This window comes from Dermacentor albipictus, chromosome 9 (genome assembly GCF_038994185.2).
Source record: "Dermacentor albipictus isolate Rhodes 1998 colony chromosome 9, USDA_Dalb.pri_finalv2, whole genome shotgun sequence".
Lineage (NCBI taxonomy): Eukaryota > Metazoa > Arthropoda > Arachnida > Ixodida > Ixodidae > Dermacentor > Dermacentor albipictus.
This window is the reverse complement of record NC_091829.1, coordinates 102,883,675-102,901,378: the sequence shown is the minus strand read 5'-3', so window position 1 is coordinate 102,901,378 and position 17,704 is coordinate 102,883,675. Positions and strand designations below refer to the sequence as shown.

General features: G+C 46.1%; 1 protein-coding gene across 2 annotated transcripts in view; it reads left to right on the top strand.

The window, feature by feature from the left end:
* LOC135896813 (phospholipid-transporting ATPase ABCA3-like) overlaps positions 1-17,704 on the top strand; it is a 335,034-nt gene that overhangs the window by 186,546 nt on the left and 130,784 nt on the right. For both annotated transcript variants that reach the window (XM_070525172.1, XM_070525173.1), the window contains exon 16: positions 10,010-10,463. In XM_070525172.1, the coding sequence (XP_070381273.1) occupies positions 10,010-10,463 (454 nt within the window). The remainder of the gene's footprint in view (positions 1-10,009; positions 10,464-17,704) is intronic.

Here is a 17,704-nt window from a genome sequence, read left to right as displayed (position 1 = left end):
TACAAGACGCATTACGCAGCACGGACCTGGCGGAGCAGCTCCGGGCCGTCCAGCGAGCCCACGATGCGGCCAGGGAGTTACAACTCCCGGTCCCAACGTGGGAGTAGCCTGCTCTATGGGACCTTGCGCCCCGTAGCTCGCAGGACCTTTCTATAAAGTTACTCCATCCATCCATCCATCCATCTTTTCCAAGATATATCCACTGAAAATTCTGTCGAGTAGGAGTGGGCCCCCTTAGCCACCAACATGGTACACTGTATGAGACCGTGACGGTGCTAGCAAAAGGTCCATCAATTGGCTAGATCTTGCCATTCGTTGAAACATGCGCAAGGGCGATCGATCAGCTAGTCCATACCACATCCAGAAGAGCAACCGAAGAGCTTTGATGCTTCTGAAACGCAAATTGTTCTCAAAACGCGAGGGGCACTCGGCAATATAAGAGAAATTGAACCTTTTCCGGCGTCCTTAAGGCAGTTGCTTCTTAAGCCCAGACCACACCTACGCTTGCGAACGCGCGCAAGCTCGCGTCTACGCGCTTCCGCCTGCCGCGCCTCGCCAGGAATGGCGGTTTGCACCCACAAATACGCGCGGAAGCGTGCGCTCCTGCGCGCCCAGACATAATTGGTTGAGAAGACATCGTTTCGTACAGAAATATTGACGGTGCTGTGAAATGCTTAAATAGTGATAAACGTCATTTTTATTACTTTAGAGTTAATGAACCAACGCAAAGGAACGAAAATGCGCTGCCTTACACGACATAATCAGCTTCGCATGAAGTGGCAGCAGCACTGGCACGCTATCAACGGCGCCGCGTTCCCGCCTTTCCGCGTCGTCTGCGTTTTTTATGGCGCGAACCGGCGCGCACTGCTTGCTCAGATTTCGTGCGTTTCTTGTGTGCGGTCAGACGTGATCGCTGTCTCCCTGGCTGCATCCCGTCGACATTATGCCCGCAGTCTGTACTCGTACGAGGCGTTTACTGTAGCTGAAACAGATACTCTTGCTCATGATAATGAAGAGGAGACGAGACCAACGACGGTGCAGGCAGTGGCGACGCTGGTGGATGTGACCTGTGTTTTTGGCCCGAAAGCAAGAAGGACTTTACCACACAGCTGTAAGTACTCTGCTCATTTTACGTAGAAGTGTTTTGTCGTGTCGCTATTTAGTATCAGTCCATGGTTGAATTTGTAATTGCTAAGAAACACGTGCAGCGCTGAAAAGACGATACGCACGCGCTCTTTTTGTGTCATTTCGCCCCCATTGTCGTTAATCTGTAAGTCTTTCTGCTCGCCTTTATATCGCTTAGCAAGTTCACTGTAGTTTTGGTGATGCAAATGACCTCTGGTCACCCTCTTGGCGATCAGGTACATACGATGCATTAACACATGAGACGACCATTCACAGCCACGTCTGTTATGTCTGGATGATTGTTTACATTCTTCATGGCAATTGCAGATGTGCCGCATGCGACAAGGAGATCACGGATTTTTCTGTAAGTACTACAGAATGACGCCGCAGCTTTTCGATAAGCTGTTAAACTTTGTGGCTGCGGACCTGACCCGACAGCAGTTAATCAGGGAGCCCTTGGTGCCTGGAGAGCGACTGGCGATGACATTGAGGTTCGTAGAAGTACATTCCACATTGTGAGTAAAATTATTTACCAGTGGAGTACCATGTGTGTGCTGCTACAGTCGTAATGCTATTACATTTTTTAACATTATACTTTGCTGTATATTTTAAAGAAACTGCGTAGGCTGCTGCCATAAAGTGTTTCTGGTATAGAGGTTAATCATAGTATGGTAGTTATCAGGCTAGGGCCCAGTCTCACAGGCTAGGAAATGCTGGCCCACAGTTTGTGTATGGAACAGCAATTTCCTGCTATTTTACATCTTTTATGTACTATGTGGTTGCTTGCAGAAATGGGATGATTTTTATTTGTATTGGTTCATGAGGGGTAAAATGTAAAAATGCTGATGTCCAGTGCATTGGGGGCACGTGCCCATAATTAAATGATGGTTCTGGCACGTAAAACCCCTCAATTCAATTTGATTGGTGCGTGAGGGCAATTTTTGTTTTGTTTGTCATATGACAGTTACCTGGCATCAGGGCAGGAGATATGCCAAGTAGCGCTGTTATATCGTGTAGGTCTTGAAACTGCCAGGCAATGCCTACATGGCACATGTCGAGCAATATGGGCATGCCTCAAGGATCATTTCATGCAAGTAAGTATGCCATTACACTTCACTTATAACTGCTGCACTGTGATAATTGCTGGTAGTGCGGGCAAAATGTTTGCCAATTAATTAAAGAATGATCAGCCTTCAAGTAGTATCAAAACACTAAGTAATCAACTTTGCCTTGGTACATTAGAGGCAAAGCATTTCTTCTATTGCATAAATGTGTGTTACACCGAGCTTGCTCCTGTCGACATAGCAATTACGTTTATCACTTGAAATGACATTGCACACTTTCTAGCAATATGGGCATTATGTGCTCTGAATTTTCCAGTCAGTCGTAATGGCAAGTGCCATACTATTCTAGACACCAACCCAGGAGGAGTGGGAGAAGATTGCTGAAGTACTTTCAGCTCGATGGCGATTCCCTAATTGCTTGGGGGCTGTCGATGGAAAACATCTAGCAATCACATGCCCACCAAATTCTGGGAGTAATTACTTCAACTACAAGGTAAACTGCTATGCTTTCATTTTATTTGCTTTATGTACTACGGATGTTGTTTCTTTTGGTAATTGCACTTCTGCCAGGAAGATGGTTTGTAGATGGTACAATTTACATGCAGTAAAGTCAGGTGCCATGTACAGTGCATTGTAGTGCTGTACAAGAAAAAAACTCAAATGCAAATGGGCATATGGTTATAAAATGAGGTATTGTGGTTCCTTAACCTTCAAGCATATGAGGGGTATGAGTATGAAAGGACACTATTGAGTTTAACGATTGACAACTCACTAACATCCATACCATCCTTTGATGATTTTGCAGTTACCTGCATTCTGCAGCCATTTCAGCAAACTTTCTTATACGATAGTACGCAGGTGACAATATTACCAAGCCTTGCTTGCTAAACAGGTCACTCGAATTGCCTGACAGTGGCCGTATATTTGCTGTTTGCATGTGAATGTCGACACTTGCTCTGATGCTTTAATTCAGGGAACATATTCAATTGTCCTCATGCATGCTTTATTTCAGGGAACATATTCCATTGTCCTCATGGCTGTCGTTGACAGCAGTTGCAAGTATGTGCTTGTTCATGTGGGGGCTGAAGGTCGCGTGAGCGACGGAGGCGTATTTAAACACTCTGAATTTGGCAAGGCCCTTGTCAATGGAGACCTCAACATACCCTCACTTGGCCTCCTCCCACGGACTACAACAGCTGTACCCCACGTCTTCGTTTGGGATGAAGCTTTTCAGTTAAGAAAAGACTTCGTGCGCCCATTTCCTTCAAAGCACCTTGAGGATGAAAGAAGAGTCTTTAACTACAGGTTGCGCCGAGCAAGGTATGGTGCACTGAGATTGTGAAATTCAAAAATGAGACACTGACAGTCATTCTCTCTTTTAATAATCAACCTTTTATTGCAAAATCAATGCAAGTAGAGGTCTTGAAGAATACTTGAACAATCTGAACTGCTTCAGAGCTTCTCTCTGGTGTTCCTTTAAAGTGCACAAGTACTGCGCAAGGAATTAATATACCGCAAGAAAAATAGACGTATAGTACTTCTGACACTGGATTTCTTGCAGTCTGTTTGTATCATTACTGTAAACATGTCTTCTCAAAAAGGCACACTAAGGGAACAGGTTCTTCTAACCATTTTTTAAAATAAATGTTTCTGAAGTTTGAATTTCAATGTTCATTTGCTATATTCCGACAGATGGTGTGCTGAAAACGCGTTCGGGATCACAGCAGCAAGGTGGCGGATCCTACTGCGGACCATTAACTTGCTCCCCACAAACGTGGACTTTGTTGCCAAGGCTCCCTGTGTCTTGCATAACTTCCTAACTGTCCTCAATCCACAGTCTGACAATTACAGAGATCAAGAGGACAAGTTTGGAAACATGGTAGGAGGACGCTGGCGTGAAAGCATCCAAGCTGCGTTGGGAGACGACAGAATGCAGCAGTTTTCCTCGCTTCAGTCAACACGATTAAAGAATTACGACAGTGAAGCTGCACATGCCAGGAACCTCTTCGCAGCCTATTTTTTCAGCAATGTAGGTGAAGTTCCTTGGCAATGGCACCAACCAGGTGTTTCCAAAGAAGGCGCTTTGAAGCGTCTACGTGAGCAGCAGTTCTACCAGCTGCAATGATGGTGAGCATTTCCTCGAAAGAGCAAAAGCCACATAATCTGACTTCATACCAGTCATTCATAATTGTTGTTCACTGTGGCCTACCAATCATGCTGTTTACGTATCAATTTTGTGGCACCTGTGCAAGAAAAAAATGTTTGTGTTACTTTGTTCATCCATGTTGTGAAGTGTGTAGTGCGCTTACTTAATGTTAACTGGATGTTTGATGTGGAGTAGAAATAGACTTGAACTTCGGTATTCATGACTATCGAAACCGTAAACATTTTATTTACAAGCACAAAAAAATACGGCATTTATTTAAGCATACCCAGCTACTGCTGGCTCGACAGGCAGGGTCGTTCTGGCCAGCCAAGCTGCCGCGAATCCAACTGTTACTCCCCATTCGCTCCATTGCAGTTTGCCTGAAGTGGCAGGCCACAACTATGCTGTTGCAAAGAGTATTGCATGTGCAAGCATTGATGAGGTAGAACATATCACATTATGTCAGGAGGGCTTCAAATAGGAAAATAAAAGCGCCTATAAATAAGTGCAAATTGAACACAGAACAACGACAAAAAAATATCATTGGTAAGCAACGTGCATGTTAAAGAATGGAGAATGCAGCGTAAAGCAGTAAAAAACAGGACATAAAAAGCAAACAAATGAGAGGTGAGGCATCAAAGTACAGTAATACACAAATGACTATGGTAAAAACAGCCATACGAGTATCTGGAGGTAGGCATTCTTGGTTTCCACAACTTGGCTGTCAAGAAGAGTATTGCACAGGTGAAAGGCACGTGCATGCATTGAAAAGCTATAATGTATCACATCATGTACGGATGACTAGGAATGGGAAAATGAAAGTTGAACACTGACCAGTGCACATTGAACACATGAAAACTTATCCAGAACATAGAAAGCCGAAATAAAAGTACCTACCGTGGTTGCTCAGTGGCTATGTTTTTGGGCTGCTGAGCATGAGGCTGCGGGATCGAATCCCGGCTATAGCGTGCACATTTCTATGGGGGCAAAATGCGAAAACACCTGTGTACTTACCTTTAGGTGCACGTTAAAGAACCCCAGGTGGTCAAAATTTCTGGAGTCCTCCACTACAGCGTGCCTCATAATCGGAAAGTGGTTTTGGCACGTAAAACCCCATAATTAATTTTTTGAAATAAAAGTATCAGTGACAAGCAGCTAGCGTGTTCAAAATGCATAATGAAGCATCACAATAAAGCAGTAACAAACAGGACATAAACGCAAGCATATAAGAGATTAGGCATCAAAGTACAGTGATACACAATTCAATATGATAACTATAGTTGTACGAGTATCTGGAGGTACACATTTTTCTTGGTTTCCACAACTGGGCTATCAAAAAGAGTACTGCACAGGTGAAAGGCACATGCAATCATTGACCAGTTAAAATGTATCACATTATGTAAGGACCACTAGAAACAAAAAAATAAAAGTAAGCAATAAATATCAAAAGCACATGAATAAGTGCAAAGTGAACACATGAAAACTAAAAAAAATTTATGAAGTATCAGTGACAAGCATCCATGTAAAAAGTATGTCCATGTGTTAAAGTATGCAGCATCAGAATAAAAGACGGAACATAAAGAGTGAATATATGAGAGGTGAGAGATCAACATACTGCAATATAGAATTGAACACATTGAAAAAGAAAATAAAGAATAATATTATGAGTACCTGGTGGAATGCAGTATGAGCAACCTGCTGACATTTTCTTGGTTTCCATAACTTGGCTATTGCGAAGATTATTGCACGGTCGACAACACATTAAATTTAAAAGTAAACGTATGTATACAAAAGTAAGAAAACAAACATACTCGGAAAACATGCTGCCTTGATGTGCTGGTTTGTAGTATCACTGTGCCTTCATGGTGCAGACAGCACATCGACGAGCAAGATGAACAGATAGCATAAACATTGCTCCTTTGTTTCTTTTCTTTGCGATGTGCGATCGGCACTCTGAAGCTGCAGTGAGAAGGTGCCGAGTATGACAAAAAGAAAAAAAAATAATCAGTTAATTCCTTAATGACATTCAAAATCTTTAAATAGATGTCCGCTTGTCTTTCCGTTCTCACTCGTTTCATGAGTGGAACAAGTCACATTGCAAACAGCTCGATGTGATCTGTCGGCTTTGTTGTTTCGAGAGCACTGGTGACACGCTGAAGCTGCTGCGCCAACAAATCGTCTGCATTTACCTTTCTTTTCCTGCTCGTAGGCGTGCCGGACGACGTCACTGAAGATGCCTGTGCACGAGGTGCAGGCGTTGCCACTGGTGGCGCCGACACCTCTGTCACCATCACCTCCTCCTCCTCCTGCCCCTCCAACTCGTACACGCACGTGCTCCTCATTGCCAAAGTGGCACATGTCGTCAAAGAGCTCTGCAGCAGTGGGCGCTTCCTCCAGGTTATGGCTTGCTGCGACAGGTTCCTGCTGGCTCAGCATTTGGAAGTTCCCTGATGTGCTGATACATTTGAAGAAAGAAATGTTCGTTGTAGATACTTTTGGCTGTAAATATTTCAAATGATGCAAAAAGCAATGTGAAAATAAAGTTCATTAACTAAATTGTATAAGTGCTCCTTATCTGAAGTGGTCACCCAAAGATATCAATAACACATGGATACACATAACACTTTAGCATCATCATTTACTTTTATTCTAGTTTACATTGCCATTCCGTATAGTAGCACATTCTACATTTCAGTGAACACAAGACTCTTCCCTTACTGAATACAGTTAATGTTTAGAACTAATGTTTGTTATCCCATAAATAAGCCATATTACACTGCTGGCAAATGCAATGTTAGAGTAGTCCAAGTCTTTGAATATTTAGAAATGTGCTGTGTGCAGTAACATTTTTATCTGAAATTGGTACACTGAATTATTTTATGCATGCTAAAGAAATATTACAGTGCCATTTGATGAAAATATAAGCTTTACAAACTAGCTATAGCCACAGGTCCCATCCATTGAAGTTAATTGATCCATTAGCAGCCGATGTTACAAAATACATGGAATTCATCACACTTTAAAAGATTGGCTTGTCGTAGAAAAAAATTTGGCTAGGGAAGCGAGTCAAATGAGATTCTCCACACTAGGTGTGAAATTCAGGAGATTTCCAAGAGTCTGCGCGACTGATTACAATGTTGCAGCTTTAGCACCAATGGACTGAATGTGGGCATTCGCTAGAGCTACTGGGCTGAGTGAAAAGCACCATATGGAAGAAATCATGTTAGAAGGCTTCGGATGGTGGTTTGAATTTCTTGGCAACCATTGAAATGCATGGTTCGCCATGCTTATAAACTACATGCGAGCTAGAAATTCGTCTTAGTTTTGCGGACCGAATAACACTACGTTGATCATCATCCACGTAGTTTTTATGAAATTGTGAATCTCGCAACAACGGCAGTCCAATAGGACAGTTTTACATAGTGAGGCGATGCACGAGTTGTCCTCCTCTAAGCGACAAAATAACACGCCATTAAACTTACGCTCTCGTTTCCATTGTGTTGCGGAGAAACATCAGGAGCTCGAAGAAGGGCCACGTACATTCGCTCTCTTCTTCGGCTCCCGCTCCGCTCTTCGGCGGAGTTTGTCGCGAACCACCCTTTTTGTACGGCGGTGACACCGTCTGTGCAAAAGAGTAGTTCCATTTTACGAAAATTTCTCAAGCAGCAGCGCAGAATTCAAGCAAGCTTCCCTTGCACACTGGGCAGAACTTCCTCCACAAGGCAGCTCCACTTCCCTCCACAAGGCAGCTTTCTTCTGTGGATTTTTGTGGTCCCTGTGGCGAGAGAGCCACAAAGACAGCCGTGCCTCTACAGCGGAGATTAGGCTCTCGTTATCGATGTATATATCTTCCGCTGCTGCCATTCTTGTGTAGTACGCGCACCGAATAAAGAACCAACTTGCACGCGAATCGATTGCGTTGCTATCGAAACTGGCGCCAAAAGTTACAACCTATTGGATGTTTAGGAAGCAGCACCTTGTGATTGGTCCCTGCGGGAAAATGTACTTCCGGTCTAGCAAACAAAATCTAGCAGAAGAAAGCCTTTCTGTACCACGATGAAGCCTCAATATTTGTAACCGTAATTTTTTTTGTTTTGAGAGCTGTTATATCATTGAAAAATCGAAAAGAAGCACTTTCTTGCATGACATAAATAGGCCTCACTGAGAGTTGCATGTACCAAGCCATAGCCGTGTGGCCAGGCTGGCCAGGCGCGCCGACGCGAGGCAGGCCGAGCGTGTGATAACAGAGCGGAGGTGTTCCCTGAGATCACGCCGCGTTTTGACGCGTACGAGCCATGTCGCACCGTCTGCGCATGCGTGGGCACGTGAACGCGAGCTGGCGCGCGTCCGCAAGCGTATGTGTGGTCTCGGCTTTAGAGGATGCTTTTCGCACTTTCTGGGGAGTTGTACTGCTATAATTCCGAATTAGCAAGCCACGTTAGCGACGCACGCATACCGACACAGGTGCTCCTCATTAGACAATTTTGTTGCATTCACAAAATTTATGTAGTTTATCGGAATTTCTGTCGTAACCAATACAGACAATGGAACTAATTTCGAAATATGTTCTTGTGTTGCTGTGTGTTTGTGCTGAAATGTTTTAAGGCTATAAAGCTCTTATCTGAAATTCTTCAAATTGCTTACTTGTACCTTTGGTTTGGGATTTATTTCAAGCCAGTTTAACACCAGGAAGCACACCGTGTCATTTTTTATAAGCTACAGTTGATGCTCCAAAACTCTTAATTAGGGGCTCTAAAACACATGTTGAGACCATACTAGTGTTTTTATATGCAGTAAACAGACTTTAGTCGCAAATAGATCAGTAAATAAATTACGAATTAAGTATTTACTGTACTATTCGATTTTTACTAGGTTATCAAATCAGTCTTCTTTGCACCAATGTACTCTCCATTGCAAAATATGCAGGGAAAATGCTGTTTTCATTTTCGCTGATGGGAAATGGTGATCAGCATTTGTGAGGTTAATCCACTAAATTTCAAGTTTTATTGCTTCACAAAATGTTTCCAAGTTCTGACTAAAACTAAATACAATAGGAGCTTCCATAGTCAAAGTATTGGTTTCACTTGAAATGGTTCGAATGACCCTATTCGTTCTATACTTTTTAACAGCGATCGCAGTGCCAGTATGTATCTCTATTTTATAAAGTCTCACCGTAATAGGACATACGTTTAGCGTATACTACCACGCATTATCTCGTCTAAGCCTTTCTCGTGTTGTGCTATCCCATTGATTTACGTAGGTGAGTAATCCTTCCTCCGGAGTACGTCTTTGATATACTAGATCACGGCGATAAAGTCGCTGTCCAGGCTCCTTCATTTTCTAATTCTTACCTGCCACGCGCATCCAACGAGTCGAATCAGCGAGCGCATCAGCTGCAACTATTCGAAACCACCACGCTTTTTTGAATGTCCTGGCTGACACTGTACAGCAGAGAAATGAACATTGTTTTGCATTTTAGCTTGTACATGTGGACGTTTGCGCATAAATTGCAATTTTCTTTCTATCATACCTAATACTGCAAAAGCTGGAACTGTGAAATGTTTGACACATTGTCTCGTACAAACCACTCTTCTCTGTCGTGTCAATTATACTTACGGTACTTGAAATAAATGAATGAATCAATGAATGAGTGAATACTGCTCCTAACTCGCAGGAAAAGACATCGAAGGTGTCTGCAAACCAATCACGAAACGGCGCGCGATGGCCAGATCTTTTGGAGCCCTCTTCAGAAAGCGGTTTCTGAGCCTCTTGCGGAGCTGGGATCTCCTGGTAGCGTTTGGCCTTGTCCCACTCTTATTGCTGGTGTTGTTGACGTGGAGTTCGGGACATGGGCAAGCAAGCCGTCAGTTGGTGCAGAGCCAGAGTCAAGGCGGGACCGTCGAAATCGCAGTAAATATGGACGTCCATTTCCCGGGATCCACCGTGCTGGTTGGTGAGTCACCGGCCACCAACGTAAGTCGAAACCTGCGGGTACTCGTGGAATCACAAGGCGGCCGCGTGCTCACCACCACAAAAGACGTGCGGAAGGAGCTCCAGGAAATCATCGACCAAGACTTCTCAGGTTACCTCAAGGAGTACGCCATGATCGTGGAATTCAAAGGGAATGCGTGAGTATATTGACCCGATTTATGCCGTCGAATGCGGTTACAGTACTTTTTTTTCGAAGAAGTCGTCCCTAAGGCACAGTAAGAAAAGACTAGGAAAAAACAAAATTACAAATCTCAAGGCGATCTTGCATGACGCACGAAGCCTAAAAGAGCTGTACAGGGCTACGTCTTATACCGAGACAGGTGGCATCGTTCTCGACGGAGCCTTCCCACTTGTGATGCTGTGTTTGCTACTAGGTTTCGTTGCATCATTCTTATTACGGCGGAAAAGGGGAAATAATGGCGAATCCATGTAAAGAACATCGTTTGAACCGCAAGAAGGACTAATCTTTATTCCGGTTTGAGCACAAGTACATAGACTCGTGCTGGTCGGTATGGATTCACACAGCGCGAACCAGAACGAACGCACAGGTTTACGAAGGATGAGCTAACAATGGTACAGGGACGACGCACAAGAAAATAACTTGCCAACACTGACCAACAACTCCTCATTTATCAAGGAATCTCTCCTTTTGTACGCAGAACCGCGCACTTGACACATGAGACACTTCCAATCCCAGCATCATATACCGTACGCGTTCGTCATCCGTGTTGCAGAAGCGTTCACATACGTTCTAGTCATGCTAGGGAAGCTTGACTTCGTATCTGTTGCCATTCTGCTCTCTGAAATACGACGCGACATTAGGCAAGCATTTTTTTAAAAAACCGAACAGGTGATAGATAGTGTGACGCAGCCTGCGAGTGCGCATCTATGAGACATCGAAACAGCAGCTCTGGAACTATAGTGAGGAGTGTGCAGGATTAAATTTTTTTTCATTTATCACACATAGTTTCAGTGCTCTAGGCCAATGCAGAAATAAATGGTTTACATGTGCAAATGGTTTCAAAAGATACATGACTAGCGATACATCCGAGGCCACCTAAGCACCTCTTATAAGTTGTGAATGCGAAAGCAGTAATGTCGACTTAAAAGCCACTGAGTGTCCTTGGAGCTGTGGCCAACTGGTCCTCCACGCGGGAAAGCCAGCGCGTTGAGACACTTGGCCAACGCATCCTCGACAGAACAAGGCCGGTGAACTTCGATCCATGACGTCACACCACCTTGCCCAACTGCCATAGAATCTAATGGGGACGCTCCCGAGTAAGCCGCGGTGGTTATGAGGTCACCGCTTTCGTGATGTCGGGTTTCGCATAGAAACTTTGGCACAAGTAGCACGATGTCCTAAAGCTAGTGCGTAGGGCCACGTTTCGCCCAGTGGGTAAGTCAGATCGGCTTTGGAGCCGAGTAGAGGCCAGAAGTCGTAGATTTGAAACACGCTACCGCCGTTCTTCCTTTCGAATTTATTTCCTTTTTTATATAGTTATGTCTTCGTGGGTATTGTCGAGGCATAGTACGCAGGGAGAGCTTGTGCGGATAACAAAGGCTTCCGTGAGCGAGGTTGACGTGGCGTTGCCCGCCGGAGATGCCCTCTCCTTTCACACAACACCTGGCCCGCCAAAGCCAAGCAGGTGTGCCCTTTCCTCGCTCGTTCTGCTTCGTCGAGACGCGCACATGGCGTCACGCCGTATCCAGTGATAATTTAGGCGCCGTTTCACTGCTACAGACGCTGGCTTTTTCGTTCAATGGAACATTTGATGCTTTTGCTTAGAAAAACATGTTTCAAGGCAGTGCTAAACGCCGCAGTGTGGGTGATAGCAGCGTCCAAAACGAGATGGTCGTCGCCAGCTCTGGGAATGCGCGATGTGCTGCGGCGCTGGCAGCATAGTTCAGGAGCACAAAGTGTTCAGATTAAAGCTCACAACCTGGTGAGCATGGCGATGAAAGGGTAGGATAGAAGAACTCGCCCGGAAGGCGTAGTGCTGCTCCAAAAGCATCTCGGCAGGCGTACAGCGCAGATACTGCTTCGGTGTAGCCCGAAGACTCAGCATAACCAGTGACACTGATGCAGACCAGTGAGTGGGGTCAGGCTGCCCTCAGAGTGAAGTCTTGATGTAGGGGTAAAAACGTGAAAGACCATTGGCGATGGGGCGATATGTCCTTCTGCGTATGCCTAGGAGGGTCAGGAGGTTATCGAATAGTGTCGATTCAAACTGGCGTCCTCTATCGGCTGTAATAGTAAATGGTACGCTGTATCGCGAAATCGAACGCGTTTGCCGTAGTTTCAGTACAGACGTCAGGCAGAAGGAAAGCTTGCTATTGGGTAAGGTGATCTGTGCAGGTTAGGACGTAGATGTTCCCGTCTGAGGGCGTCCGCGGCCCCACAATGTCAATGCGTACCTTGTAGAATCGTTTAGGTGGTGGAGTAAACGAGCCGAAAGCTGCCTTTGTGTGTTGATGAACCTTCGATTGTGGGTATAAATGACAACCGCTCTCCCAGGCACACACATCCTTGGTGAGTACCCTCCAGACAACACGTTTTGTCCCCAGATGTTGCGTGGCTCGTATTCCAGGGTGGGATATTTTATGAAGGGATTCGAAAACGTTACCCGGTAATTGAGTGTAAAGACTGGACGGGGGTTGCACGTGGAGACATCACAAAGAATAGGGACGGCACAAGGTGCAAAGCGGTCTTTGCGCCTATGTAAGGCACCAGGTTTTCCACGAAGCGCAGTTATCTCTGTGCTGTTTTGTAGCTGTGCAGCAAGTGCGGAGAAGTCGATCTAACCGGGTTGTTGTCTGCAGTGATGAAGAGGCACAGCGCGAGCACGCGTCCGCTGCGGCATTGTCCTTTCCGTGCACTTGACCTATATCCACCGTGAACTCCGCGATGTAGGCGAGATGACGTGTTTTCCGTGATGAAAACTTAATAGAATTTGACCGGACGGCGAAGGTAAAAGGTTTGTGGTTTGCCTTAATGTGGAGGTCTCGGCCCCCCATGAAGTGTCTGAAGAGACGTACAGCCATGCACACTCCGAGGAGCTCTCTCGCGAATGCGCCGTAGCAGGTGTCCGTGGGTGAAAGCTTCTGCAAAAAGAAGGCAAGGGGTTGCCAGACATTATCCACGAATTGTTGAAGCACCGCTTCCACTGCAGCATAGGACGAATCACTCATGCGGCAAAGTGGGGCTCCTGGTCTCGGATGGACGAGAAGGGTTGCCTGAGACAGCTTACCTTTGATGGTGTTGGATCTGGATGACAATCCCTATTGCTGTCCCCTACATTTTGAACCTTGCCGTTGGGTGCGGGAGATGGCCGAGGTTGAGGAGGCCTTTGAGATGAAAACTGGAGGTTTATTTACATAATTTACAGTGAGAGTACAAATAACTTGACAGTCAAAAAGTCATTACGGGCCGGCAGCAACTCGGACGCTGCGGCCCGTGGCAAGAAGCTCGAAAGAGAATAATGAAGGAATGCTCCCCTGCTGCTCCCGGTCGCTGGTTTTTAACCCCTTCGGTGTGTCGAAGTCACGTCCCGTTCGGCCAATCAGCGAGCCTACTCAGGTGTCGACATTTTTGGCCGATCGGCGAGCACGCTCAGGTGTCGTCATTTTCGGCCAATGGTAGGCGCCCGCGCGAGTGTACGTCCCATTCGGCTCAGAGCGTCACTCCTTGGGCTCCATTTGTCCGTGGGATTACTTGTCCCCGGTATTGCTTTCCCGGTCTGCAACTGCCGTCACGAAGGCGGATGGAGGGATTGCTGCCAGTGTTTCACGGTGTATTACAGCCGTCTTGCCTCGGGACCCACGTACCTGGAACAGTGCCAGGCTCTCGCTACACTTTAGGGAAGAATCAAGCAGTGAATAGCTCCAGATGCAGCGCACGAGGTGGGGGACGCTAACTTGTTTGGACGGGCTGCGTCTCGGGAACGTGGTAAATGTGCTTCTGCGTTCCTTACTTAGGTGTGGCACAATTCGATGTGGTCTGGTGAACTCGAAGGAGGCTCAGGAAAAGGTCCCGTATCTAACAATGGTATCAACCGTTTAGTGCGTCTGAGGACCACGTGAGTTCAGTTTCCTATTTGTTGCCCTGGAGTATGTCCGTTAGGGTCAAGAGAAAGGCGCCGCAGTGAGGGATGGAGCGGTTGTAGAATTCACGTGGTCGACAAAGCCGCGTAGTTTGAGAATGAAAGATGGCTGAGGAAAATCTTGTATGGCCTGGAATTTTAATGGTAAGGAACGGATGCCATTCTTGTCGACACGATGAACGATGAAGTCCATCTCGAGCGCGTCGAACTCGCATTTCACCTTATTGGTGATAAGGCCGTATTCGGCTAGCCGTTGAAAGAGTTCGCGCAGGTGTTGACTGTGTTGTTCTGCGTCGCGACTAACCAAACAAATAGTCAGTGTACGCGAAACAAAGACAGTCGTCTTCTCACTGTGTCGATGAATCGTTGAAAAATTTCTGCAGCATTGAGAAGGCAGAAAGGCATGGGCACGCACTCCAAGAGCCCAAATGGCATGCCGGTTGCCCTCTTGTGAATATCCGCTGGTTTTACAGGAATTTGGTGATAAGTACAGTGTAGCAACCGACGGAGACAAAAGAGGCATACAAAGTGCACAGAAACAACGCTGACTTTCCAAAAAAAAAAATTATTTTTCCAGTGCTTAGGAAATGATTGGCTAAGGAAACGCCAAAACTATTTTGGCAACACGATTCAAAGTCATCTAGGCGGGCATTGTAGCGAATGTCGGTAAAAACCTTTCTTGAACCAACGCAAGATTATATCTATGAGCAAATTAGGACTTGCGAAATTATCCAGACCGCCACAATTTCATGTGCGGGAAATAACCATGTCACTTTTCCCTCGATAGCCCTTTGGGAAAAAGAGCTGACCTACCTGGATTGGAATACCAGGATGTGATATCGGTATAACCAAGTGCTTTGCGCATGTTTGATCTTGTTTTTTTTTTGGCCAAGTGTTCGCTTGAAAGCTAGCTGTGCACCTGCAAAATAAACATTTTTGTTGAAAGTCAGCACTGTGTCTGCGTACTTCGTGTGCCTCATTTGTCTCCGTCGGTTCACACGCTGTAGTCTTTCATTAGGTCTAACAAGCACAACCAGTTACTCTGCTCAACTTGATGGTAAGCCTTCACCAGGTCGATCTTCGAGAATATTGCTGCTCCATGCAGTGGTGCAGAGAAACCTGCAATGTGCGGAAGTAGGTAATGGTCTGGTACATGGTAGCATTGCTGAGCATACGGTAATCTCCGCACGACCGCCAGTCTCCAGGAGCTAGCACCATGTGCAGTGGAGATGAGCAAGGGCTTGAGGAAGGCTGCAGGATACCGAGTTCAGGTATGTGATCTAATTCGCTGCGTACGTTCTTGCAGCGATTAGGTGGTAAACGACGAGCGTGAGCATGGAAGCGCGGGATGGTTTTATGATATGGTGAGTGACGTCATGTTTCAACTGCAAAAGGAAGTTGGCTGGTCGAAGAAGAGGTGATAATTGCTCAACAAATTTTATGTGGCATGACGTCGGCAATAAGCTGTTGACTGTTAGAAGTGGCACTTGCGAGACTCTATCCAGCACAGAAAGGTGTGTCGTAGCATCAACGAGGTGTTGCGGTGCATGTCAACTAAAGCAGTGTAGTGGCAGAGAAAACCCACACCGAAGACGGGGTAGGCAACATCAGCAATTGCAAATATCAATTGGAATGTCCTGCGGAGGCTGATGTTGAGGGATTGTGCTTGTTGCCCATTGGTTGTTGCCCACGACACAATGGGGGTCTTATTGGCAGCCTGTAGTCTTGATTGGACTTGCCGGCGCTTGCGAATCGCAGCTGAGGATCGGATGACACTTACTTCCGCACCAGCATCGATGAGAAAACGCAAGCCTATGGTATTTTCAGTCACGAAGAATAGGCGGCTGACTTCAGCCCCAGCCTCACTCGCCACTTCTAGTGGTGCTGCGAGGAGTTTGCCTGAAAACTACAGGGTGCCGTTATTGCGTTACTGATGGTATGATGATATCACCATGTGCCTTGCCGTCATGAGGAAGGCGAGCAGTTGCACGAGGAAGAGCGGCCGCGCGTCGAGTAGATATGGCGGCGGTCTAGTCGGGCAGTTTCAAGATCTCCTCGGGGTATTGATCCCGCGCGCTTTGCAGGAATGGCAAAAGTGGCACAGTGGATGCATCTGAACGTTCCGCTAGTGAAACCGCGGGACCTGATGCGTCCATGACGGAGTCGGCAAGGTGGGCGAACTGAGGCACGGACAAACTGCTAGCAGTCACCAGAACCATGGTTCTGATGCATGGTCTGCATGGTTCAACGATTATCGAAGCAAATATTGATCGAATGTGGTTGCCTTGTGTCCTAGGAGCTGTTCAAAACAGCACAAGAGCTGCGAATGTTCGCAATCCCCAAGCTCTTCAGCTCGAAGAAGCTGCTGCAGCCGTCACTGTTCCGAGTCTTTTTGCGTTTGATGAGGTCATTCGTAAGGATGTTTAAAGGGTGTGTAGATGGGAGTGGAAGGATCAAGTCTCGCAACTCAATGGTAATCTCGAGTGGCAGCGAGGATAGGAGATGGTTAAATTTTTCAGTCTGGCACGTGACTGGCGCAATGGCGAACTGGCTCTTTACTTGAGCGATCCGAAATTGGGGGTCCTCTGGCCAGTTTTGGGGTAACATCAGCGCAAGAGCAGCCATGTCACGCTGTGGTGCAGGCGTTGTTTGATCATTGTCATCCATGGCGATGGTTTCACGCTTTTCATTCGAAGCGTTGCGCTTATCGTCTGCCATGTCCCGTGTCTGTGAGCACAAATCTTGTGGCTTGCAAATAAGTGATGGCGACGAGCCACAACAAACAGTATATTTTTACTGAACCGAAAGCCCTTGCTTACGGATATTCCTCAATGGATCAATCTCCCCTGGGCCTCGAGGGAGCCGTGCGGGATATGAGCAACGCGCCCGCTTGGCTTCGTAGGCAATGGCCTGTCCATGGCAAGCAGCCGTTGCCTTCATTTTCCTCCACGTCGATGCTACTACAGATTTTACTATTTTTCGTCCATCCCATGTCGTCGTGTTTCTACTCTTCTTTTATATATTGTCTCATGATTTATCACCATCTGCTCTACATTGAAAAACTTTCCAATAAGGCAAACATCTCTACACCCAGCGCACGTTCTTCCTTCTTCGTATAATTTCCCGAAGGCATTGTGGCGCCAGTCACATTTTTACATTATTACATTTGTAGTGGTGAAACTCACATCACTTCATGCAAAACATTTACGCTGCCCTCAACTTCTCGCGAGAGTTCAGTGTCTTTGCGCACTGTCAAACGCTAGACAGAAGTTATTATA